Here is a 25,239-nt window from a genome sequence, read left to right on the forward strand (position 1 = left end):
GGTCTGTTTGAACAGTTGCTTCCCATGCATGTGAGGGCTGTGCTCCCAGGGAGGACTATTAATGAGTGGTCTTGTTTACATCTCATAATGATTAAGCCCATTATTGTACTCCCTGTTGCATTAACCCTCGCCAAGGAGCTGTGTAATTGGGAGCATCTTTTGTTGCAAGTAATTTCCTTGACATTTTTCAAGGGTGCCTGGTGGATCCAAGCTGTGCCACCTTCACCAGGACCTCGCTGCTCCACCCTGAGATCCAGTCTTTAGCTAAAAGACAAGAAAAATCACCCCTGGTATTGTGGTTGGGGAATAATCATCATTTTTGAGAAATGAGGGTCACGAGGGGGCTTTTCTAAAGAATTCTACTGGTAAGCTCTGCCTCCCTCAGCTGACTTGGGGTGAAGGCAAGAGTAGGCCTTGAGACTGTAGCGACTCTTCCAAGGGTCCAATCCGTCTGCCTTGGGCAGGGACCAAGACTCCCACTAGACCCAATTGTTCAGGGCCCCACCCAACTTTCCCTGGAACACTTCCAGGGGTGGGACACACATAATTTCCCTGGCAAGGTAGACCCCATTGAGTGCACCTCCCTCATTTTATTATGAACTTCTTGCAACTGATAGGAAAAAATTTGCAGTGGTGGCGACCCTGTACAAGCCCCATTTGCAAAGAGCATGTGCCTGAAGGAGGGAAGCAAACCTCCTTGTGCTGCCTTTGCCCTGCAAACCTCCTGGCACTGCCTGCCCCAGGCCTGGCATTGCTTCCCACAGCCAGGGGTTTGTTAAGGTCACTGGAAGGTTGCTGATCCCGGGAAAGAGAGGATTGCCTTGTTTTCCATCTCTGCCGGCTGTCAGCGCACGTGTTGGAGGAGCCGCGTTTAGGTGGGCTGAGTGCTCAGCGATCGCACGTTTGTGCCCCTCCTGTTCCCGTCTTCACACGTGCTGGAGGGGTGTTGTCAGCAGTTTAATGCCTCAGGGCACCCCCAGGTCTACAGGGTTATTGTCTCTCTGTTCCATTTTTGGGTGCGTGTGCCTCCCTCCAACGTGGCAGGACCAACAAGGGCCGGGATATCAAGACCATCAAGTCTCTCCGTGTGCTGCGGGTATTGAGGCCCCTGAAAACCATCAAGAGACTGCCCAAGCTGAAGGTAATGAGCTCCATCTCCTGCCTTACATCCTCTTCTCCTGCATGGACTGCTGGGAGCAGGGGTCACACACAGTGATTTATTTGTGAGCGATCAACAAGTTGTTTTCAAAGCTTTTTGTATGTTTTAGGAGCCCAGTCTGCAACCACAACACCTTTCAGGCTGCTTCGTGTCTGGAGGTGCGATGAGTTATTAAAAGCAAGCCTGGACCACTGCAAGGTGTCCAGAAGTAGTTCCTCTGCAGGGAAAGTGGGGCTTGAGTGGACAAAATGGAGCAAAGCCCAGATGTGCTCCTGAAAAATAGGGCTGCCCTAGTTTTGGATAGCTCAAGTCTCTTTCCAAAGTCTGCGATCTTTCCCACTAGAGCAGCTTGCCAACAACTCAGGGTGTCGTGTGCTGTGCTGTCATGGTGTTGCACTGGAGAGGGATTTCCCATCTCAATAATGGGATTATTTCTGCATCACAGGTAGGATTATCAATTTCCCTACCTTAGCTGATAGGGTACAGAGCCAAAAAAAGAGTATGAGACACATTAAGTCCTTTTTTCTTACTTGTAAGTGGTTTGGCTGATTGATGAGAGCCAGGGTGGCAGCCCAGAAATGGGGTTTGACCCCAGCTTTTCTTCCTGATCAGTGGATGGAGTCAGTCCATGTCAGTTCATTTCTGGAAGTGCCTGTCTTCACCATGAAACAGGGATAAGGACAATCCCCACTCAAAGTGCTGTGAGAACCAGGTCTGAGAGCACTAAGGGACGTGCTGCTGTGGCAGGCAGAGGTATTTGCTCTGCCTTGTTATTTGGGGTGATGCAAAATGATGAAGTGTTTACTAATTAGTCTTGAGTGTTGCTAATTGCATCATTAGGATGGTCCCCTGTCTGCTTCCCTGGTTGCAGAGAACACTGAGGCTACAAATATCCATCCCTGGTGCTGTCTCCGGGGCTGCATGGTGCCTACATGTGTGCTGTGGGTACTCTGGGCATTAACCTCATTCACAAAACAGCTTTTGGCGTGGGAGAAGGCCCAGCTCTTTCCCTCTTTTCCCACCAAGTATCCTGGTCGTGGTCCTGCCCTTTGCCAGGGCTGTGGGTTCCCCGGGGTGAGCTCTGCCGTCAATTTCAGGCCGTTTTTGACTGCGTTGTGACATCTCTCAAGAACGTCTTCAACATCCTCATTGTCTACAAGCTCTTCATGTTCATCTTTGCTGTCATCGCCGTGCAGCTCTTCAAGGGGAAGTTCTTCTACTGCACTGACAGCTCGAAGGACACGCAGAAGGACTGCATGTAGGTGCCCCATGCAGTGGGTCTGGTGCTGCTGACCCCTCTGGCAGGGGCAGGGTGCTGGGTCATGTCTGCTGTGGCTCCCCATTAAGTCCTTGGCCATGACTTACTCATGGGGTGGATGGCATGGGCTGAGCCCAGTCCCCAGTGCTGTGTCCCATCCTTCTATGGGGTGCAGAGGCCCTCAATTCGCTCCTGTTCTTTCCTCTTTCTCTCTTCTGTTTTACTTTCCCCTTCTCTCTCCCCTTCCTCATGGCTGTTACCCAATTTCTCCCCATTTCTCCCTGCGGGAGGAAGGGTGACCCCTGCACAAATCCACACTACCCCCAGGGTTCAAACCCACCATCCCATACTCTGGCAACCCAAAACCCAAGGTCGCTCTCCCTCCCAACCTTGCAGAGGGAACTACGTGGACCACGAGAAGAACAAGATGGAGGTGAAATGCCGGGAGTGGAAGCGGCACGAGTTTCACTATGACAATATCATCTGGGCTCTGCTCACCCTGTTCACAGTGTCCACTGGCGAGGGGTGGCCCCAGTGAGTATTCTGCTCAGTCTGTCCCCTTGAATAGGGATGGTCACATTCCTGTTGGGGTGGTCAGGTTACACCCAGTGGGACTGAGAGAGGAGCTGCTGAGCAGGGGGTGGAGAAGAATAACAAATTATACCAGCACAACAGAGCCTTTAGCCCCACTATGAGGCTGGGGCTGTGGCTGGGGTTAGCTTCTTCCTTAAGGAGCGAATGATGGATAATCCCTTTTCTGCGTGGCCCAGCGATATATTTTAGGTCAATATTAGGGATAACAGTAGGACTAGACCTCTAAATTAGGCAATATTTTTCTCTGTGTGCAGAGCACAGGAAAATCCATTTTTCATCAGGGACACAGCAAAGCACCGTAAAACAAGCTGTAGCCATTTAAAAGGGTCATCCTTGAAAACAGATTAGGACAGAGCTTTACCTTGTCATTACACAAGCATGGACAGACAGAGCTGGGTCCCATTGGAAGTGATGGACATATCCCTGGTTGCTTTTCTTCACCTCTCTGCCCACAGGGTGCTGCAGCACTCGGTGGATGTGACAGAGGAGGACCGTGGGCCCAGCCGCAGCAACCGCATGGAGATGTCCATTTTCTATGTCGTCTACTTTGTGGTCTTCCCTTTCTTCTTCGTCAACATTTTTGTGGCTCTCATCATCATCACATTCCAAGAGCAAGGAGACAAAATGATGGAGGAGTGCAGTCTGGAGAAGAACGAGGTATGGTCTGGGGAGGGGGAATGAGGACATTTCCATGGGGTTTTTAGCAATTTGGGAGCTTGGAACTCCCTTGATATTGAAAAGGTGAGAAACCCATGAGCCAGCTCCCTTCCCAGATCATGGAGGAAAGAAGCACAGCAGCCAGCACCTCCCAGGTGTCCATGGGCCGGGGTCTGATGGGCGTTGTTTCGTTGCAGAGGGCCTGTATTGACTTTGCCATCAGCGCCAAGCCCCTGACGCGGTACATGCCCCAGAACAGACACACCTTCCAGTACCGCGTGTGGCACTTCGTGGTGTCCCCGTCCTTCGAGTACACCATCATGGCCATGATAGCGCTCAACACCGTGGTGCTCATGATGAAGGTGAGCTGGTGGTCAGAGTGAGTCTGTCCCCTTTGTTTAGAGCAGTGGGATCAATCAGGATGGGAGCAGAGGGTATTTTGGTTGTGGAGATGCTTTGAGACAGCGTCTGTGTGTGTATTCCCTTGGCACAGCCACTTGAAACAACACAGGACCCTGGAACTGGAGGTAGCATCTTTTCTAAAAGAAATGACCCGAATTATTTAGACCTCTTAACTACTGCAGGCAGATCTGGATTTGCTCTGTGCTCCCTTCTTAGATGAAATGGTATCTGTCCTGGGAGAGGGGTGGAGAGAGTAAGGAGGAGATGTTCTTGATGCCCCCAGGGCAAGGAACATGGACCGCCACAGGTCTGTCCTGAGGGAGGGGTGAAGAAAGGAAGGAATTCTTGAGGCAGCCAGGGCAGCAAACAGGGCGCTGTCGGGTCTGTGCTGGGACAGTCATCAGCCAAGAGGCTGGCAGGCCCCCTCCTGGCTAGCGCTGTCTCTGTTTCCATCAGTACTATTCTGCTCCATACACCTATGAGCTGGCCCTGAAGTACCTGAACATTGCCTTCACCATGGTGTTCTCCTTGGAGTGCGTCCTCAAGATCATTGCTTTCGGCTTCCTGGTGAGTGCCTGCTCCTGTTCTTTATGAGGGTGTTGATTTGCACTTTGGTAGTGCACAGATCACAGAGAGAAGGTGTTAATAATGTGAGGTTGCTGCTATGTATTTTGGATCCTGGCCTGAGAGCTCCTTTTAGGCTGGAATCCTTTGGTTCTCATTGCACTTCCCACTGCTGGATGCTGCTGGGGAAGCCACACTGGTGCTTTACTTCTTGCCTTGTGCTCTGTGCCTGGACCCTGCATGATCTGTGCTGCTGCTCTGTTAGAGCCTACTGCTGCTCCACTGCTGGTGGCTGTGCTCCCTTGTCCCCACAAGTCAGGAGGTGCTGGTGCACTTCTGTCCTTGGCCTGTACCAGTTGGACCACACCTGAGCAGCAGTGAGACCTCCCTGACTGATTCACAGTCCTCAAGTTCCCAGCTGCTCATTTGGGATTTGAAACCACAAATTGCTTTTTCTTCAGCTATTCTTTGCTGCTTATGGAAGATAAAGCCCACTCTCAGGAGGGTTTCTAGCCACCCTCCTTGCTCCCAGTAGCACCAGGCATGGTCACGTTCAGTCTTGCACCAGCTGCTGCACCAGTAGCAGGGGCTGAGAGGTGTTCAGGTGTCTGTGAAGAGGAGGGCAAAGCAGCCTGCTGGCTGCGAAGGTCAACATGACGAGGTGTTGCAGCCTGACCTGGGCTGTGGCTACTTTTCCTGCTCCCATTTGCCAGGGTGGTCTGTTGGATGCATGAATCATCTCCCAGGAGAAGCTGCTTGCTGCAGACATGCTCGGGTCTGCCACTGTCTCGGACACAGGACGATGTTCCGGACCACGGCTGCATACAAATGGACTGCGAGGTCTCCACCGTTGCCCATGAGCAGCTTTGGCCCATGGCTCAGCACCCTTCAGACCTGCCATCCCTGAGCTCAAATCCACATTCCCTCTCTCCTTTCTTTCACAGAATTATTTCCGGGACACCTGGAACATATTTGACTTCATCACGGTCATCGGCAGCATTACAGAGATCATCCTGACGGACACCAAGGTGAAGCAGGGGCTGGGAGCAGCAGGGTGTAGGGTGGTGGGGCAGGCTCCCATCTCCGTCTGACCCTCTAATCTCCTCCCAGCTGGTGAACACCAGCAGCTTCAACATGAGCTTCCTGAAGCTTTTCCGGGCTGCTCGGCTCATCAAGCTGCTCCGCCAGGGTTACACCATCCGCATCCTGCTCTGGACGTTTGTGCAGTCCTTCAAGGTCAGTCTCATTGGCAGCTGCTCCCAAAAAAAGGCTGTTCTCAAGGTCTTGTAGGAGACATGGATCAGCACAACTTACCTGTGTGTTTTGTACTCCTCTGGGGCTGGACCTGTGATTGATGAGATGACTCATCTGCTTCTCTTGCAGGCACTCCCCTATGTCTGCCTCCTGATTGCCATGCTTTTCTTCATCTATGCCATCATTGGGATGCAGGTGAGACAGACATGTCCGTGTGTATCCCTCTGGCACAGACAGTGACACCAACATGTCCCCAGCATTACACACAGGAGCAACCCTTGTGCCTGCCTGTCATTGCTGTGCCCACAGTGCCCAGGGAGGTGCCGAGGATGGAACAGCTTCTTTGGGAGCTGCAGGGCCACATGCCCTGGCGAAACTGCCATGGTCTTATTCAATCAAGTTCCACAACTGCCTTCCCAACTGGCACATTTGGAGATACGGCCTTGGGGACTCAGCTGGGCATCTGCCATCCATCTTGTCCCTGTAGCTGCACCACTGATGGCATGTTTGGGTGCTCACATTTAGGGCCCTGCCACGACCTCCCAGCTGGTCAGGGGTCTGCAGAGCACAGGGAGACGTCAGCTTCGCAGCCTCCAGATAGTGAATAAGAGGCACGTGAGCTGAAGCCCTCAGCTCCACACGTGCTGCGGGGCTGGCTCGCCTCTGCTCTGACTAAATCCCATGCTGGAGATGTGATAAAGCATCCTCGACGACGAGCACTGGGGATGTGGAGCTGCTCGATGAGCTGCTGCAGTATCAAAATCAGGAGCTGATTTTGAGGTGACAGTGGCCTCTGGCTTGTGCTGCTTGGCAGCGCTGCTGTTTAGGATATTCCAGTGCCGTGACTGGTTTTTGCCACCCTGTCCTACACACCTCAGCACCAGCTCCAGGTGTTCCCCTAAACAGCCACCATGTGACTCAGCCCCCCTCCCTGCCGGGTGGTAGTATTAGATTTATTTTTTAATTTTTTTTTTAACACCATTGTGAACAAATCCCCAAGCAGTAAAGTCTGTGGGTGTTATTTGAGCAAAATAGCTGGAGGCAGAAAATATTCTACAATTACACATTCCAAAAAACCTGTACAGGGAAAAAATACTCTGCAGTTGGTGTATTTTTAGGTTCAGGGAAAGGGGAATAAATATTTAACTGTAATAACAGCACATTTTTCCAATTGCAGGAACTTTACGAATGTTCGTTATGTCTTACCACGGCCTTGGCTGAGGCTTGTTGTTAGAATATTGTCCATATTTTGATCTTTTTTGCATCTCTTGGCCCTGGGGATGATAGGGTCTGTCCCTCCCTCCCTGAGCCCTTCCCCACCCTGTTTGCACTGCTGTGCCCGACCCCAGCATCACGGACCAAGGGAAAAGCTCCTGTGAGTGTCCAGGGCTGTGACCCAGCACCCACCCAGGGGGGTGGGACTTTGTCCCTGCACCTCCAGTATACTTGGGGCCACTGGGTGCCACATGGTGCTCAGATGGCACGGAGGGATGGATGTGGAATGGTTGGACTCAGCTGATCCAAGGCCCTCCCATGCTCCTGTTTCCATGTTAGCTCAGCCTCTCGCAGCCTTTGCCACCCACAGCAAATCCCTGCCAAGGAGAGGAGAGTCTCCTTCCCCAATGGCTGCCTGGCACCAGCTCCTTGGCACGCTGGCTGTGCACCAGCCTGTGTTTGCTGGGGTACTTTTCATGGAATCACAGTCAGAGAATGGTTTGGGTTAGAAGGGACTTTAAAGGCCATCTTTTCCAAACCTATGGCAGGGACATCTTCAACTAGATTGGGTTGCTCAGAGCCCTGTCCAGCCTGAGCTGGAATGTTTTCAAGGATCCAATGTGAACATGCAGCTGCTTCCCTGGCCGACAAGCTCTTGGCTGAAGAGCTGAGCCCTTTTTCTCCCTTCTGTAGGTTTTTGGCAATATCAAACTAGATGAGGAAAGCCACATTAACCGGCACAACAACTTCCGCAGCTTCTTGGGCTCCCTCATGCTCCTCTTCAGGTGAGCAGCCATGGAAAATGTTCCTCCACATGCCAGAGAGGTGTTTAATTTGGGCATGGGGTGGTGAGGTTTCTCCTGGGAGCATCATGACTCCATCCTGTGCCACCATGAGCTGCTGACAGGGTTGTGTTGGGAACAGGAGTGCCACCGGAGAGGCGTGGCAGGAGATCATGCTGTCCTGCCTGGAGGGCAAAGGCTGCGAGCCGGACACGACGGCGACATCCGGGCAGAATGAGAACGAGCGCTGCGGCACCGACCTGGCCTACGTTTACTTTGTGTCCTTCATCTTCTTCTGCTCCTTCCTGGTGAGTTACTTCGTCTGAGAGCTCTGGGGATCCCCCTCGTCAGCACCCCAGTCATCAGGTCATCTTCCATCACCTTCCCACAATCACTCTTTCTTCTCTGCTCCCTCTCCCCCCACTTTCCTTTCTCTCTGCCTTTTTCCCTTTCATTTAGATGCTCAACCTGTTTGTGGCAGTCATCATGGACAACTTTGAATACCTGACACGGGATTCCTCCATCCTGGGCCCTCACCATCTGGATGAGTTTGTCCGGATCTGGGCAGAGTATGACCGAGCAGCGTGGTATGTAGCCAGCTCCTTCTCTCCCGAGCAACCTCTCAGAGCTGGTTTTAAACGAGGGTCTCTGCGTTCTCCTACTGGACCCATAGTTCTCAGTGATGTCTGGCATAGTCAGGGATGTGCTGCTGTCACCTGTGGTCATTACAAGGGCAGCAGCTGGTTCCTATAGTGGTTGGTGGCACAGGCGTCTTGGGTGATGTTCAGTTTGCCATGGTGCTCATCCTGAGTGCTGGATGTTCCTGCTCTTCCTCTCCTCCCTGCCCAGCAGGCCAGATCCCTCTCAGCCTCCTTTCCTGTTCCCATGCACCAGCTAAGAGCTTTTGCCCTGAGGCGGGCTCCACCCCTTGGTCCCCAGAACCCCCAGCTCCTGATAAGAGCAGGGCTGAGCGGGGCTTGTTCCCACCGATGGGGATGGGCTGGGCTCCTGCCAAGCTGCCTGCAGAGAGCATCGTGTGGGGTGTGTTTGGGGAGCTGTGTTCCTGTGCTGGCCAGCCCACTCACCCCTCTGGAGATGGGAGGGCTTTGGCTCCTGCACTCCTGCCCTTGCTGATGAGGACCTTGAAGAACAGGGCTCCCATTTGGAGGCAGCAGCCTGTTTCCAGCAGCAGGTTGGGCTCACAAGGGCCATATGTACCCTGCGTGGCCAGACCTTGGCTCTGCTCCTGATGCTGCAGAGGCCTTGTTCTCCACTGCTCCTCCTCCTTGGATGGTCCCAAGCATCCCTACAGCAATGGGGGACCCTTGGCAGCTCTGGGAGTATGTTTGCCCTTCACTCAGCCCCAGCACCACCAGGGTGCCTTGTGCGGCCCCTTCCAGAGCCCAGGGCCTCTTTGGAGCCATGATCCACCACTGCCAGGGAGCCTGTGCCATCTTATCTCCAGAGCCCTTGGCAACCACACACGCTCCTTTTGGAGACTCTTTGCCTCCACTCTTCATGTCCTGCTGCAGGAGACCAGCCCCAGACAAGGTATTTTTTTATGCTCAGTATCAGCTCCAACCAGAGAAAGGAGAGGAGGTGGAGCAGTGAAACACCCAGCTGTTTGCTGTGGGGTGGCTCTTGGGAAGGATTTCTTCACACCAGGCACTTGATTCACTCTCATCCCCCATATTGGTGGCCTCGGTGTTCAGGAGTCACTGTAAAACAAGCCTGAGCTGTCCTATCCATGCCCTGTGCCCCTCTGATTCCTGAGCAAGCCATGCTTGTAGCCAGTGGTTAGGGGACACAGGAGACAGTGGTGGCAGCCCCGGCCCCGGTACTGGGCGAGGAACGGGTGAGTACATCCCAACAGCTCCCACCGCCTGTGTGGGGCAGAGTGCTGCATCCTGACAGCGTCACCATCACACGGAGCTCTCACGGGAAGAACGTCCAGCACCAGGGGGGAGCCGGGATGGGTTTTGTCCAGATGGTTGGGTTCTTGTTGGTTCTTCATCTCTGGCCAGCGATGGAGAGGGGATGGGAGAAGAGCAAGGAGAAACCAGAGGCAAAGGCGCTGGGTAGGACGGTGATGCTGCTCTTTGCCTCCCTGTGTGGTTTCCCTCCAAGCTTGTCCAAGGATGCCCGGGAGGCTGCAGCAGCTGCACCTCAGCACTTCCACCCCACGCGGTCCCACTTCCCAAAGGGCTCTGGGCTGGAGCAGAGTGGGGAGCTCAGCATCCTGCACCCCCTCCTGCCAGCTCTCTGCCTCGGCTGCTTCCTTGTTTCCGTGGTGCGGGAGGATACGGCCATATCCTGGGATGGCTGCACCGGCTCTGGGCAGATGTGCTTCCATGGGAGAAAAGGGGTGTGTGTTTGGGAAGGTTTGCTTCTAATAATGTGCACCCTCGGCAGAGCGTGGGCTGGTGGTTGGAGCACAGGACTGGACTTGAGAGCCCCAGGTGCCACAGCCACCAGCTGGTCACATTATCCCTCCCTGTCTCAGGTTCCCCAGATCTTGGAGACACAAGTGGCTCAGCTGCCAGCTTCACTGGGACCTTGTGGGTCTCGATGAGCTGGCTGTGTGAGGACAGGGGCTCTGGTGATGTGATGGGGCACAACTCCATGGGTCAGAAGCCAACCAAGCTGCAGGCTCACCCTGTCTAAAATCCCAGCCCTCTCCACCAGGCGCAGGGGTCAGGGGCACAATGAGGAAGGGTGATGGGATGGCATCCACCACCAAAACTGTCCTTCTCCAGGGTGAAGATGGGACAGTGTGAGGAGATATGAGCCAGCTCTCATGGTGGAAAAGGCAGTAGCTGATGCTCACAGCTTTCTCCTCTCTGGGTCTGATATAGCCAGAAGGAGAAGAGCTGTGCTCTGCTGGGGCTCTTGCCCCACAGATGGCCCCAGCATCCCCCCGTTAAGCTCTCCATCCCCCCCTCCACCCTCTCAGTGTCCTATTAACCCACCTGTGCTTCCTTTGCAGCGGCAGGATCTCGTATAAGGATATGTACAAATTAGTACGGGTGATCTCGCCTCCTCTGGGCCTAGGAGAGAACTGCCCCTACAGGGTGGCGTGCAAGGTTTGCCTCCCAGTCCTCCGCCACAACCTGGCCACGGGACACACCATCCACCCCTCCTTCCCCCCGCTCCACTGCCACCGCGCCTCCCCAGGGAACCCTGACGTTGCTTTCCTTCGAGTTTAAAGAGGTCCACTGCCTCCCAGAGCCAGCAGCTGTTCCCCTCCAGGGGAGGCATCAGTGGGGCCAGGGGGGGCTCAGAGCCTTCTGGGGTGGGTTTTGACAAATTGTGCCCCCAACCAGTCTCCCGCCCCAGTTCCACCGTGCAGAGAGCCCCGAGGGGCACCAGGCCAAATGCCACTGTCCCTACTCAGCTTCTCAAAGCACCTCACATGGGACAACAAGGCTTTTGGGAGGGCCTAGATGGGGTTTGCTTCTCAGGAGGGAAGGGGGGAGCAAAGGCTGGAGGATGTCAGGGACTTTGCTGTTGTTTTGGACAGTGAGGGCTGGGAGAGGATGAGGAGGCCAGGGTGACCCCTGTCCCTGGGGGATGCTGTGCTGTACCCAACAACCCTCTCCTCAAATGTGGCACTTTGGAGGACAAACAACCATGTCTCTGGGGAGCAGGACTCTTGCAAGTCTTGCACATAGCTTGCTGCATCTGCCTGGGAGATGGTGACACCAGGGCACACTTCTGGAGCTTGACAGCTCCTCTCCCTTGAGCTCAGTTCCTGGCTGCTGACCATGAGTCCAGGGCAGCAATTTGGTCTCCTTGTGTCTCTCTGACTTGCAGGTTTTTTTTTTAAATTTTATTTTGGGGTGACAGTTGAGCAAAATCCTGCACCTGCCACGTTCCCTGAGGTGCCATGACACATCTGTCTGTGCCTATGGCATGAAAGGATGAATCACAGAGCTTGCTCTTCCTTCTGCATCCCTCACGGCATCTGAGGTGTACCAGGGAAGCTCAGACAACCCCAGCCCTTGCTCTTGCCTCTGCAGAGGAGGAGGGTTCCTTGGTGCAGTGTGGTGTAGTCACTACTTCCTTCTGGGAACATCAGAAAGGCTTTTCTTCCAGCTGACATCCCTGGCACAGCTCGGTCACCCTCCACAGCTGGACATGGGGATGGTTTTGCCAGAGGCAAAGCAGCACAAAGAAGACAAGGCCTGGATGATGGGTCATCTCATTTAGAAAGATGTATTTAGGAACAGGAGACTTCTTGCAAGAATCTCAGATGGCTCATCTGTTCCAGGAAGGGCTCCTTGGAGTCTTTCCACTCTTCGCTGCGGCTGCATCCCTGGCAAAAGATGGCAGCTTGGCTGAGGACACTTGCCAGGCCCCTGCAGGCAGAAGACACCTTTGGGAGGAGTGGTGGGTCCTTCTCAACAGGGCTCTACTGGCAGATGCTGCTCTCCCAGGCTGGATCACCTGGGGCTCAAATGAGTACCTGTAATGCTTCCGAGGAAGAGGGAGCTCTGGAGCGATCTGGGCTTTCTGCTGACTGTGGATGGGCAGAGCAGTGAAGGTGGATAAACTCAAGGGGAGGCAGAGGCAAGAAGTACTGAGAACAGCTTCTGTTGTCCCGTGGGGGAGACCATCCCCATCTCTACCTTGTGTTACCTTGGTCCCCTCCTTCCTGTGCAGAAGATATTTCAAGACCGTGAGATTTTTAGGGGTTCCTATTCCCCCAGAACAGTTCCCAGAAGATGAAAAAAAATCCATATGGTTGTTGCATCTTGCCAGATCCCAAGGTGCCAAGCCATCTTGCCCACCTTTCAGTTCAGTGAGCCTGCCCTGCCTGTCAGGTGAATGCTCCACAGATGATATCCCTGTGGACATCACCTCTTCCTGAAGCTACTCTCACAGCACTCACTGTTCTGGTGCTCCCTTCCTAACAGCCTGTGTGGCACAGTACTTATTTCCTAACCACAGGAGGGCAGATGTCCTGTCTCCCACATTTCCTCCTCTGCCACTCACCGGGTTCTCTCAGGGCCAAGCCATTAATCCCTGGTGGTTTTATGGGCCACCTTGTGCTGTAGCTATGGGTCGCATCTCTGTCCAGACATGGAGAGATGTGTCAGATCCCCCATCCCGGATGTGCCTGTGCTTGGACCAGCTCTTGGGAGCCATCCTGCTCAGATGGATGTCATTCCACATGCCTGCCTGTGCTTCAGGGGAAGTGGTGTCTGGGCACAGCTGTGCTGCTCAGAAAGCTCCAAGATCTCTGCTCTGAGGAGCAGCAAAGTGTGCAGTTCTCACATGATCCATCTTGGTCACTGACGCAAACTCTTCCTTTCATGGAATCCATTCCTCCCTCATTGAGTATCTCAGTATGAAAGGTAGTGGCTGTTGTGTGCTGGGTTCTCCAAAATTACCCCTGCCAGGAAGGATGGGTGGAAGATCACTGTCTTGCTTCCTTTTGTGCATTGAATTCATACATGAAAATTTTAGTCATCTCACCCTGAGTTGTTGCACATCCAGCTCTGACAAGGTGCTGCTTATGGACTCCTGGATATTTCCTCGTGATCATCCTGCTTATCATTCTCCAGTGTTCTTATCAATCATCTTTTGGGTGTGACTGGCCCAGCGTGTTCTGTGCCTGCACCCCAAACAGCTCCTGTCACCAGGTCTGTTCACATCTGAAGTGTCAGGACTTATCTCGGTAGGGGCCTTTTTGACTAGGGGGCTGCTTCCAAACCCTGAGAAGAGGAGATCTCATCTCCCCTTTCCATGCTGCTCTGAGCACATTCTAGGGGAGAAGCCAAGATCCTGTGGGCATGCTTAAGTTTTCAGCAGTGCCCTCTCTCCCAGGGCACCCCAGCTGAGATGGGCTCCTCTCCAGCTGTGAGGATCGATGTCTTTTGTCACGAGGTTGCCCTGTCCCTGACCATCCTGAACCTTGCAGTGCAGACTGGGAGCCTGGAAGGAGCGGAAGAAGAGGTGGCCAAGCCCAGCATCCCTGGGAGATGTGGATGTGCAGAGAGAGGCAGACACAGCCCAGCTATCCCAGCCTGGTAGAGGGCAGCACCGGGTGGCCCGTTTTTGGTAGCATTCTTTGCTCAGCAAACCTAGGCAGGTCCTTACGGAGCAGAGGAGTGCGAGGGGGGGGGTGGGTCCCACCCTGCCTGCTCCCGTGGGAAACCCAAACGAACCCCAATGTTGGAAGGCCCAAACAGCTGCCTCTGCTGAGACTCTTTAAACTCCAACCTGGTGGAACTTGCAGCCGCATGTGGGAGAGAGCCAGGGCGGGAGCATGGCATGCCCAACTTTTCCTCCCGGTTTTTTTTTCCAGCCGATTCAGCATGCCTTTTGCACTGGTGCATGGTGGGAAAGTGGTCCATCCGCAGAGCCAGACGGAAGCAACTGGGCATCTTCCTTTGACAAGTGACCCTGGCCCACTGCCTTCTATGCAAGATGCTGCCTCCCAATTGCATAGACCCCACGAGCTGGGGATACACAGCCTTTGGCTATGGGTTAGGTGGCCATGCCAAGCGATACCAGGCACCCCCGGGAGGGAAGACACTCCGGAGGCCACAGAGCACCGTGGTGCGAACCACCCTTATCTCAAATAACCCATGGCTCGAGTGCCGTGTATCTGATTTATACCACTCGCACACAGCCCTGGAACCTGTGGGACAAGGTGGGGGCTGCTGGAGGGCTTTAGGAGAGGGGTTGAGACCAGAGGTGTTGTCCCAGGCTGGTAGCGAGACAGGCACTTGAGGCCAGCAGCAGAGAGGAGAGGGGTGAGTTGCTTTCTGCCAGCATTCCTGGGTCTGTGTGAGCAGTGCTATAAATCCACATCAGGACAGTCTCTCATGTATGATTTGCCTTGATTAACGGGTTTCCTGTTCTTTTCCTGTTTGTCCGTTTGTTTTTTTTCTCTCCTGTTTTTCCTGTACTATTTTTCGTTTGTACGTTTTTCTGCTCTCTGGGAATGCCTCCTCTCTCTGCATCTCCCTCCCTCCCCTTCCCCCTCCATGAGCAGTGGCCGAATCCATTACACTGAGATGTATGAAATGCTGACTCTTATGTCACCACCGCTAGGCCTCGGCAAGAGATGTCCTTCCAAAGTGGCCTATAAGGTAGATCAACCCTTCCTTCTCTGGGGGTTAGAGCCTAGCAGGAGCCGGGGCACCTGCGGGAGGTGGGACCGGGGAGCCGGGGAGTTGTTGGGGTGTCCAACATGTGTTTGGCTCACTCCTGGGGAGCCCGGTGTGCCCACAAGAGCCCTGGCCACGCTGGCTAGTCTCCACTGCCCACACACGTGATGCTGCCGTGGTCATTTGCAGCTCCCAGGGGAAAAGGAGGGTCAGGATCAGCAATAGTGTGGAAGTGGGAGGGCTGGAGGAGGTAAGGTGAGGGGCAACCCTGTAGCACAGTTAGGAGAGTGAGGTGTCCTTAGGAGTTCATCCCCAGCGGCTTGGAACCACCCTCATCGCAGATGGTGCAGAAGCCCATGGAGATAGGAAACAGCTGGGCAGTGAGGACAAATCCCAAATCCCATAGGAGCAGGCCTGCTGTGTGTGAGGAGCCAGGAACATCAGCACGGGCTATCCCAGGGATGGCTTGTGCAAGGCAAAGCCAGGTGCCTTCCAAAGGCATCTCTGAGTTGTCCCACCTGGAGTGGTGGCTGTCAGTCAGCTCCCCGCTCCTGGCTGTGTTGGCATGGATCAGGAGCATGGGAAGCCATGGAGGACATGCCATGGGAGCTGCAGGACTTTCTGGGGGCCAGCAGCTGCCAGGATAAGACCCAGAGCTACAGGAGAATCTGTTGTCCAGGAGGAAATCAGAGTTTTTCTTGGCCATGGGCTGCTGCAGCCCTTTTAGCAGGGTTAGCACAAGGGGATTCCTGCACACTTCTGAACATGCTTCCACCCTCTCCGGCTCTCACGTGTTTGTTCACACAAGCATACATCCACCATCACTCTTTTCCAGGGGAAAAAGGGAGGCTTGAAAGCAGGAAAAGGGACATGAGGAGCTGGGTGAAAAGGAATGGGCAGGGAAGGGCTGACCCAAGGTATTCACAAAGCAAAATATACTCTCTGGAAAGTGGATCTGGTCACTTCAGTTTGCACCCCGCCTGCCCAGGGTGGGGAAGGAGCATGGCGTATCTAACCTGCCTTGGTTGCCCTTTTCTCTTTCCTCCTGCACTTTTTCCACCCTCCCCTTCCCTTCCTTTCCCTTCCCCACCCATGGATAATTTGGACCCCCTGCATGTGCTGGCAAACTTCATCTCTGAAAGACGCAAAAAGGGAGCGCCAGGATGTAGCATGCTAGAGGAATCCAGCCAATCTGAAGTCCCTGAAGGTTAGGGACCCTCCTCTCCCCTGCCCCAGGTGGGAAGGGTTGAGAGCTGGAAAGCCAAACCACCCGGGAATGGAAACCTGAGCCCCTTCCCACACATCCCACATGCCCGCATCCCTGATGGATCAGGTGTGTCTTCCCAAAAGTGCCAGGGGGTGCTGTGGCAGCCCCGGTGCTGTGGGGAGCGGGGCTCAGGGGCCGTTCCTGGGGTGCAGGAGGAGTCCTGGAAGGCAGTGAGCCGGTGTCCTGGGGTGGAAGGAGCCAGGGAGGAGGGGGGGCGGTGGGGTGATCCTTGCCCTTCTTTTTTGGCTGTGCTGTTTTGACACTCTTTGTTGCTTTTTATTTTTTTTTTTAATTTTTATTTTTTTTTTCCCTTTTGTTTAATGTTTAATTTCTTTTCCTCCAGCCTGGTCGATGTGTTTTTCGATATTGTTTTCCGTCCGCTGTTTTCTTCTCTCTCTTGCGCAGAGACTGGTGCTGATGAACATGCCCGTGGCCGAGGACATGACAGTCCACTTCACCTCTACCCTCATGGCGCTGATCCGCACGGCCTTGGACATCAAAATTGCCAAAGGTAAAGGCTGCCACAGAGAGGGGACAGAGCCAGCAGGGTTGCAAGAGTGACCATCATCCTTTCGTAGAATCCCAGAATGGTTTGTGTTGGAAAAAGCCTTAAAGATCATCTTGTTCCCCCCCCCCCTGCCATGGGCAGGAACACCTTCCACCACCCATCCAAGCTGGCCTTGAACACTTCCAGGGACGGGGCATCCACAGCTTCTCTGGGCAGCCTGTGCCAGGGCCTCACCACCTTCTGAATTTCCTCCTAACATCCAATCTCAATCTACCCTCACTCAGCTTAAAATCCTTCTTCCTTGCCCTATCACCTTGCAAAAAGCCTCCTTCTCTTTGGCCAGGCTGAGGACCTCACAGCCAATTTGGGATTGGCTGCCCAGAGCCTGGATGCACGTGGAGGGGAGGAATTACCTTGAACAGGCAAATTTCTGCCACTTTCTGTTAAAAAAAAATCTATTTCTTTAGGGAAGAGGTAGAAACAGCTTCTTCACTAGAAGCTGTTTCTAGAGAAAAGAAACAGCTTGATGTCCACTGTGTAAAGGAGGAGAGAGAGAATTCCCCTTCCTCCCCATGTACAAAGCCAAACCAAGGATGGAAAATGTGTGCTTGGCTTCCTTAGGCTGTGGGGAAAAGAAACCTCTCTCTCAGGGAAGATAAAATGTTCAGATCAGGAAAACCTGCTTTGTTGTTGTTGCTGGAAGGGCTGTGATTCATCAGACCAAAAACTTCCTGCAGAAACATGGCATTTTCAATAAAACATCCCCTGGGAACAGCTCCGCTATTGGAAGAAAACCCAGCCCAGGGCAAGACATCAGCCATAGGCCAGTGCTCAGACAATGATGGGTTCAGGCTCCTCTAGACAAAGCAGAGATTTGAACCTGGGTCTCCCACAGCTCACCCAAATTTCCCTGGGCTTGGGGTGACTCTGTTGGGGCATGTTGACAGCTTCTGACGAACCTGGGGCTTCCTAAGCTCAGCAAACCCCTGGCCAGAGAGCTCTGCTCTCCATGCACAGCCTCTCCAAGTGTCTCAGGATTTACCAAGTGGAGCTGCTCTTCCACCAGCACATGATCTGCTCACCAGCAAAAAGAAAGTGGGGCAGCAGCAGGTGTGTGTGGGCTGGAGTAGGATTGGAGCTGCAGAGACGGACCCAAGGCAAGCTTGAAGGTGGCAGCTTTGAGTGGGAGGGCAGGGGATGGGGAGATGGAGGCACATATGGAAGGGATGGTAGGAAAGTTTCCCTGTGGGAGCAGAAGACCAGGCTCGCTGATGCAAGATGGCCCTCCCAGCCCAGAGAGATGAATGCTGCTTGTGAACCTCACTTCAGGATGGGAAAGAGGGATTGGTTGGGTCCTGGTGCCAGGGCTTGATATGTGTGGGCCATTTTTGCCCCCTGCTGTTGAAGGTGGTGCAGATTGGCAGCAGTTGGACTCCGAGCTTCAAAAGGAGATCCTGACCATTTGGCCTCACCTGTCCCAGAAGATGCTTGACCTGTTGGTACCCATGCCAAAAAGTGAGTCTCTGGGGGGGCTGTCATTGCTTTCAAATTCTCCTCATCCCCACAGCAACTTCTTCCGAAAGGGAGGTGGGGACTGGCCAGACCCATCCCCAGCTCAGGGAGAAGTGGGGAAAGGGTTTTTCTGCCTTGTTCTGCTTGGCTGCTTGGGAACTCGCTGGAAAATCACCCAGTTTTCAGGAATCTACTCCTGCCAAAGCCACAGTCTCCTGTAAATCCTCTCTGGAGCATAGCGGGGAGGGAGGCTGAGCACAGCTGATAATGTGATGAGGACATGTGCCTTGGTGGCTTAGGATGATGATTTCAAGCCATCTTCACCTATTTTATCTCCATGGGGAGTGTCTGGGTGCTCAGCACTCTCTCTTTTGGAATGGTGGGAAGAGTCTGAGGGTCACCAGGGTATCCCACAGCAGGGCTCTTCCCAAGCTTCATGTTGGTGTCTTCTCTTATAACACAAGTGACCCCACTTTGTTCCCTCTCACGCTCCCAGACTCTGACCTGACTGTTGGGAAAATATATGCAGCCATGATGATCATGGATTACTACAAGCAGAGCAAGGCAAAGAAGCAGCGGCAGCAGCTGGAGGAGCAGGTGAGGCTCAGCAAAGGCAGGACAGGGATGTTCAGATCATCCTCACTGCTTCCCATCACCTCCCAACCCAAATGTGCAGCCACCTGGGATGAAAATGATGGTGCAGGCTGGCCTTTGGGGGCTACAAGGCATGTCTGTGTTCGTCCTCAGTCCCTGACAGGGAACATGAGCACGGTGTCCTCTTTCTGAGTGGTGGGAGCTTGGTTGGTGAAGCACTGGATGTTCATCCACATTTCCTGCAGGCTCAGTTTCTTCCTTTCTCCAATGCAGAAAAACGCTCCCATGTTCCAGCGCATGGAGCCGTCCTCTCTGCCACAGGAAATCATCTCCAATGCCAAGGCTCTGCCGTACCTCCAGCAGGACACCCTCTCGGGCCTGTGAGTACTGCCTGGAGAAGAGGGGCGGTCCTGTCACTTTTCTTGTGATAGCCCTTGTTTCTTTCTTGGAGCTGGCACTGGGCTGCAGCAAGGGTTAAATTGCTGCTGGGAGCGGGGAAAATTCTCCCGGAACGAAGTTTTTGCAGGATTCCAGGTATCTGGTGTGTGTCAGCATCACCAGCAGGAGCAGAGGTGGCAAAGGGGGATGACTGGGGGTCTGTGGATGCTCCTCCCGCAGGATCATCCTGGCACTCTTACCTAGGAGGGTCTGGGGTGAAGCTGAAGCCCAGGAGCTGTTGGGCAGTGGGTGGTGCAGGGTCAGTGGGGGATTCCAGCACCCTGGCTGGTGGGATTGAGGTGATAGGGGTTTCTGTCACTACTCTTGGGATGTCCCAATGCTGCTGCGAGACTCGGGGCACTGGTGTCCTCTCGTGCCTGGGCACCACTTCAGCTCTGCAGGGACCATGATGTTTGTCTCAAACGTGGGGTCTCAACAACCTGGGGGGCAGGCATGGGGCTCCCCAGCTCTGAGCTGCTGGAGGGGTGATCCCAGCAATGGCAGCACCCAACCTGTGGCCTCCCTAAAGCTGGGCTGTGTTTGCAGGAGCAGCCGAGGTGGGTTCCCCTCGCTGAGCCCACTGTCACCACAGGAGATCTTCCAGCTGGCGTGCATGGATCCGGCTCACGAGCAGTTCCAGGAGCACCAGTCTCTGGTAAAGTCATGCACTGCTCCTCTGCAGTCCCAGCACTGGTGGGCACGGGGAGGTGTGAGAAGTGAGCACAGCACAGGGATGGCAGCTGCTGGGTCATGCACACATCCAAAACAGGGGACAGGTGTCCCTGATGTCCTCCAGCTGGGGCTCTGCCCCTCGCCTCTGGCACTGGGGACAAAGCCCTCCCTGGACCTGCCCTGGTCCGTGGGGCCAGGCAGCACAAGTGCTTTTGGGGCGAGAACCATGACCAATGTCCTGCAGTAAAATATCCTTCTCTCCACAGGCTTTTTTTTCCACTGAGCACTCATTTCAGTGGGTTACCCCGTGCTGAGTGATGGTATCTGATGTTTTTGGATTCGTGTCCATTTTGTTGTCAGTGGTGGTGTCCCCAGTCCCCAGCCAAGCTGTTAAACTGTCTCCAGCAGGAGCAGCCCTCTCTGGCCTTACACACATGCTGGCGTGTCTGTCTGTGTGTGTATATATATATATATTACATATTTATATATATCACATATCTATATATATCACACATCTCTCTATATATCTCCATGTCTGTGTGTGCGTTCCTGCACCACCCGACGCAGTGTTGTACCACTGTGCGTCTCCAGCCCAGTCCGTGTCCCCAGGGTCTGTAGCTCTGTGTCACCTGTGTATGACACAGGCACGCATCTCCTGCCTCGGCCACCCCAGCCACATGGGCAGGTGGCAGATCAGACTCCCCCCTCCCCCATAAAGTCACCTTCTAGTGACCTCCAGGGTCACTCCGTGCCCATCTCCTCAACACCATGAGTGAACATGAACATCCACAGAGTCCCCGAAACTGGGAATTAACCAAAGCACATAAGCCGTGTTGGCAGCATGTGCTCTTTTAACAGGGATGTGGCCAGGAAGCTTTTGAAGCAGGGTCAGAGACAAAATCCCATCCGTTTGTCCCCTCCTGGCAAAAGAAGGAGCTAAACCCTGGGTCAAGCAGGGTGTCCCCCAGACCCAGGCAGGGTTTCCACTGTCGCTGTTAGAGGTGCAAGGGCAGCTGCCCATCAGGCAAGCCTGAAGCACCACATCAGGGCTCCCCTGGGGACTGTGAACTGAAGAGTATTTTTCAATGGCAATGTGATGAATTCTAATGGCTTAGACTCTGTTTTTTATAGAATCATTGAATAGTTTGGGTTGGATGGGACCTTTTAAAGCTCATCTAGTTCCAACCCTCCTGCCATGAGCAGGAACATCTTCAACTAGCTCAGGTTGCTCAGAGCCCCATCCCACCTGGCCTTGAACACTTCCAGGGAGGGAGCATCCACCACCTCTCTGGGCAACCTGTGCCAGTGTTTTACCACCTGTTTTTGGCCAACTTAAACTCTGCCCCTGGCTGAGCAAGCAGGGCTGTCCCCTGCCAAGAGGGCCGAAGCAGCCTGCTGCCCTGTTCCAAGCCCATCCCAAGAGCTTGGCTGTGTGTTTATTTCCAGGAGCCAGAGGTTAGGGAGTTTCAAAGAGTGCAGCCCTCTAACCATGGCAGCTACCTTCCCGTGGACACTCAGGACCATGCTGTCTCTGGGAGGGCCTCCTCCATGCCTCGTCTCACTGTGGATCCCCAGGTAAAACCAAGCAAAGCCCCCACAGGTGCTGGGTCTGATCAAAGCCTGCCAGGTAACAATGGGGATTCTCCCTTTGCTGAGCCCTGTGGCATCCCCAGCATCCCGATATTGGAGCTTCTCCCCTTCTTTGGGGTGCTGCACAAGTAGGAGAGCTGCTGTTCCCCTAAAAGGGGAACACTGGCAACAGGGAGCAGCCTGGGGGATCCATCTCCTGGCTCACAGGGGAGGTCCATGGTGTGGAGCAGGACCATGGAGGCAGCAGGTTCCCCCCATGGTGGGATGCCCCCTCCTTTCCTCCAGCCCTGGGCACTGGCTGAGGTTTGAGGAGCCCCAGCTCAGCTGTCAGATGACCACAGGTGATTAAACGCCTCTGTCCTTTCCCATTGTCCCAACACATGCACTTCTCTGTCTGTCCAGGGGAACCCAGGCCGCATCTCACCTCCTCATCTGTCTACCTAGTTTTTCTGTTGTTCTGTCCCATGCTCAGCCTCCACCAAGACACAGATGTTTTTTGGGGTTTGGTGTTGCTGTGAAGTCTCTGGGTCTGCTTTCTCACAGAGGTGCTGGTGCAGGCACCAAGTCTTAGTGTGGCACTTTGCAGGGGTGTGAAGAAAAAGGGAGCCTTTGTCTCATGGGCTTTCTTGGCCATTCAGCAGCAAAGGAGATGACCAGAAGGAAGGGATGGGAGCAGGAAAGGTCAGAGGAGATGGAGAACAGCCTGAGGCTGCAGCAGCAAAGAGCTGCTAGAATAAAGCAAAGGAAGTATGGGAGGAGGTGATGTTTTCCCCGTAATATGTGAAAACACAGGCTGGAATGAGGGGAGAGAGTAGGAAGGAGAAGCATGTGAGGGAGAAGGAAAAGGAAAGGGAAGATAAAGCAACGGCGTGAGCGGGGAGATAGGGAATGAGTGCAAGGGAAAGGGATGGGGATGTGGGAATAAAGGAAGAGTAGGGAGGCGTGTGGAAAAGTGGTGGCAGCTGGAAAAATGAACACAGAGTGAGGGGCACTGGAGGATCCCTCTCTGTCAATAATCTTTACAATGATTGCTCCTCTTGACCCTGTTTTCCAGGCGGGGAGGGATGCTGGGGAAGCAACCTTGGGGGCAATGGTCTGGTACCCTCCATGGCCCCACACACAGGGGGAGGTGCTGCTGCCCTCCCCCCAGCGCCTGGGCTTGGATCTGGGCCCTGGCTTTGCTTGCGCAGCACAGCTCCAGCCGGCCGGGGAAGGGGAGCCCACGAGCACCAAGGCTAAACCCCGCTTTCCTCCCACCCCTGATTTGTGCAGAGATTATCTGGGGGGGCTGTTCTTGGGCTGGCTGCCCCCCACCCCATATCTCCCCATCCCACAGGGTGGTGATCCCCGTGGTGGGGGTGAACTGGTCATTCTTGACTGCTGAGGCCTCCAGCCCTGCCTGGTGCTAATGCTGTCCCCGGCTGGCCGGGGTTGCTTGCAGGTGGTGACAGACACCAGCTCCATGCGGAGATCGTTCTCCACCATCCGGGACAAGCGGCCCAACAGCTCCTGGCTGGATGAGTTCTCCATGGAGCGCAGCAGCGAGAACACCTACAAGTCCCGCCGGCGCAGCTACCACTCCTCGCTCCAGCTGTCCGCCCGGCGCCTCAATGCTGACTCAGGTGAGCCCAAAAATCCCCCAAAAACCCTCCAGCTGAACATTCCCTGATGCTGCAGAGGGTTTGGTGGGGACTGACGTGGGCGTCTTTCAGGCCACCGGTCCGAGGGGCACCGCTCAGGCAGGGAGCGGGGCCGATCCAAAGAGCGCAAGCACCTGCTGTCCCCTGACATCTCCCGCTGCAACTCTGAGGAGAGGAGTCCCCAGGCACATGAGGAGTCACCGGAGCGGCGGCGCGAGTCCCGGTCACCCAGCGAGGGCAGGTCACAGACACCCAGCAGGCAGGTAGGTGACAGAGACCCCTTCCTAAGCACAAAGGGAAACACAGAAAAAGCTCCTTGCCAAAACCAGGAAGATAAGCCCCAATTCTGGGAGCTCTGAACCGTCTCATCTCTTGCTTGTGGCATGTCTGTGTCCCCCTGTGAGCTGCCCAGGTTGGGGCTGCTCGGGCACCCTGCAGAGCATTTGGGGACAGGGGTGGATCTAATGCTGATCCTCTTGCCACTACGGCATCCACTCCCTGCCAAGGTCAAGGTGTCCCAGCAACACCTGGAAGTGCCACTCAAACCTTGAGTGGGCTTGAAGCCACCCATGGAGATGTCACCCACGGAGAGCAGCAGCTGGTGAGCTATCAGCTCTTCCTTCAGCAGGTTTGGGGGTGCTTTTTGCTTTTGACCACCAAAAGCATGGAATCATAGAATATCCTGAGTTGGAACAGAGCACAGGGATCATCGAAGTCCAACTCTTGGCCCTGAACAGGACACCCCCAAGAATCCCACCGTATGCCTGAGAGCATTGTCTGAATGCTTCTTGAGCTCTGTCAGGCTGGTGCTGTGACCACTTCCCTGGGGAGCCTTTTCCAATGCCTGACCACCATCTGAGTGAAGAGCCTTTTCCTAATATCCAACCTAAAGCTCCCCTGACACAGCTTCACGCTGTTCCCTTGGGTCCTGTCACTGGTCACCGCAGAGATCAGTGCCTGCCCCTCAGCTTCCCTTTGTGAGGAAGCTGCAGACCACGATGAGCTCTGCCCTCAGCAGGCATCGTCCTGTTCCCTGGGGCAGACCCCGAGGCAGGGATGGGGCAGAATCCTCCATTCAGGAGGGAGGATTCTACGGGGAGCCCAGGGTGGGGAGGGCGGGTGTGTGGTGTGGTGCTGCCTGTTGCCCCTGCACAGCGTGTCCCGATGCGTTGCAGGGCATGGGCTCCCTGAGCGAAAGCTCCATCCCCTCCATCTCGGACACCAGCACGCCCCGGCGAGGCCGCCGCCAGCTGCCGCCGGTGCCCCCCAAGCCGCGCCCCCTCTTGTCCTACGCCTCCATGCTGCGGCACGCCGGGGACACCTCTCCGCCCGCCGACGAGAGCGAGGGGGGCTCGCCGCTCCTCTCCTCCACCCTGGATCCCAACACGGCCGGCCGGCCGAGTCTTCCAGCTCCCCGGCGGGGAAGCAGAGCCGGCAGTCCACCCCGCAGCGCTACATCTCGGAGCCCTACCTGGCGCTGCACGACGACTCGCACGCCTCAGACTGCGGTGAGGAGGAGACGCTCACCTTCGAGGCGGCCGTGGCCACCAGCCTCGGCCGCTCCAACACCATCGGCTCGGCGCCGCCGCTGCGGCACAGCTGGCAGATGCCCAATGGGCACTACCGGCGGCGGCGGCGAGGGGCAGCGCAGGGCGTCATGTGCGGGGCCAGCATCGACGTGCTCAGCGACACCGAGGAAGACGACAAGTGCTAGAAGCTGCCCCCCCGACCCGACCCCACCTCGGCTGCCCCCCGCCCTGCCCCTCTCCAATGCATGCTCTTCGCCACGCCTGGGAATGAAACTCAACCAAAAGCAAACGCAGGGGAAAAGGAGAAAAAAGAAAAAAATCCAAACCGACCGGAATGGAGGGGAAAGGAAAAGAAAAAAAAAAAAAACAGAAAAAAGAAAAGAAACGAAAAAAAGGTCTTTGTGCAAAAAAAAAATTAAAATCTGTCGACTTTCATTTATTACTATCACTTTTTTTTTCTGCACAGAGAAGCATTTGATGGGCGGC

At 54.7% G+C, this 25,239-nt stretch overlaps 1 protein-coding gene across 1 annotated transcript in view; it reads left to right on the forward strand.

The window, feature by feature from the left end:
* The window catches only part of CACNA1E (calcium voltage-gated channel subunit alpha1 E), a 129,500-nt gene extending 104,562 nt beyond the window's left edge, over positions 1 to 24,938 (forward strand). Inside the window, 23 exon segments of the mRNA XM_039555753.1 lie at positions 1,045 to 1,141; positions 2,257 to 2,417; positions 2,814 to 2,951; positions 3,467 to 3,668; positions 3,866 to 4,030; positions 4,527 to 4,637; positions 5,579 to 5,662; positions 5,745 to 5,870; positions 6,018 to 6,083; positions 7,797 to 7,888; positions 8,028 to 8,193; positions 8,345 to 8,472; positions 14,889 to 14,985; positions 16,676 to 16,781; positions 18,186 to 18,293; positions 18,787 to 18,887; positions 19,158 to 19,264; positions 19,869 to 19,977; positions 21,441 to 21,569; positions 23,026 to 23,206; positions 23,297 to 23,487; positions 24,400 to 24,613; positions 24,616 to 24,938. Of these exon segments, the coding sequence (XP_039411687.1) occupies positions 1,045 to 1,141; positions 2,257 to 2,417; positions 2,814 to 2,951; positions 3,467 to 3,668; positions 3,866 to 4,030; positions 4,527 to 4,637; positions 5,579 to 5,662; positions 5,745 to 5,870; positions 6,018 to 6,083; positions 7,797 to 7,888; positions 8,028 to 8,193; positions 8,345 to 8,472; positions 14,889 to 14,985; positions 16,676 to 16,781; positions 18,186 to 18,293; positions 18,787 to 18,887; positions 19,158 to 19,264; positions 19,869 to 19,977; positions 21,441 to 21,569; positions 23,026 to 23,206; positions 23,297 to 23,487; positions 24,400 to 24,613; positions 24,616 to 24,938 (3,202 nt within the window).
* Positions 24,939 to 25,239: the final 301 nt, after the last annotated feature.

The sequence above is a fragment of the Corvus cornix genome, chromosome 8 (genome assembly GCF_000738735.6).
Source record: "Corvus cornix cornix isolate S_Up_H32 chromosome 8, ASM73873v5, whole genome shotgun sequence".
NCBI lineage: Eukaryota > Metazoa > Chordata > Aves > Passeriformes > Corvidae > Corvus > Corvus cornix.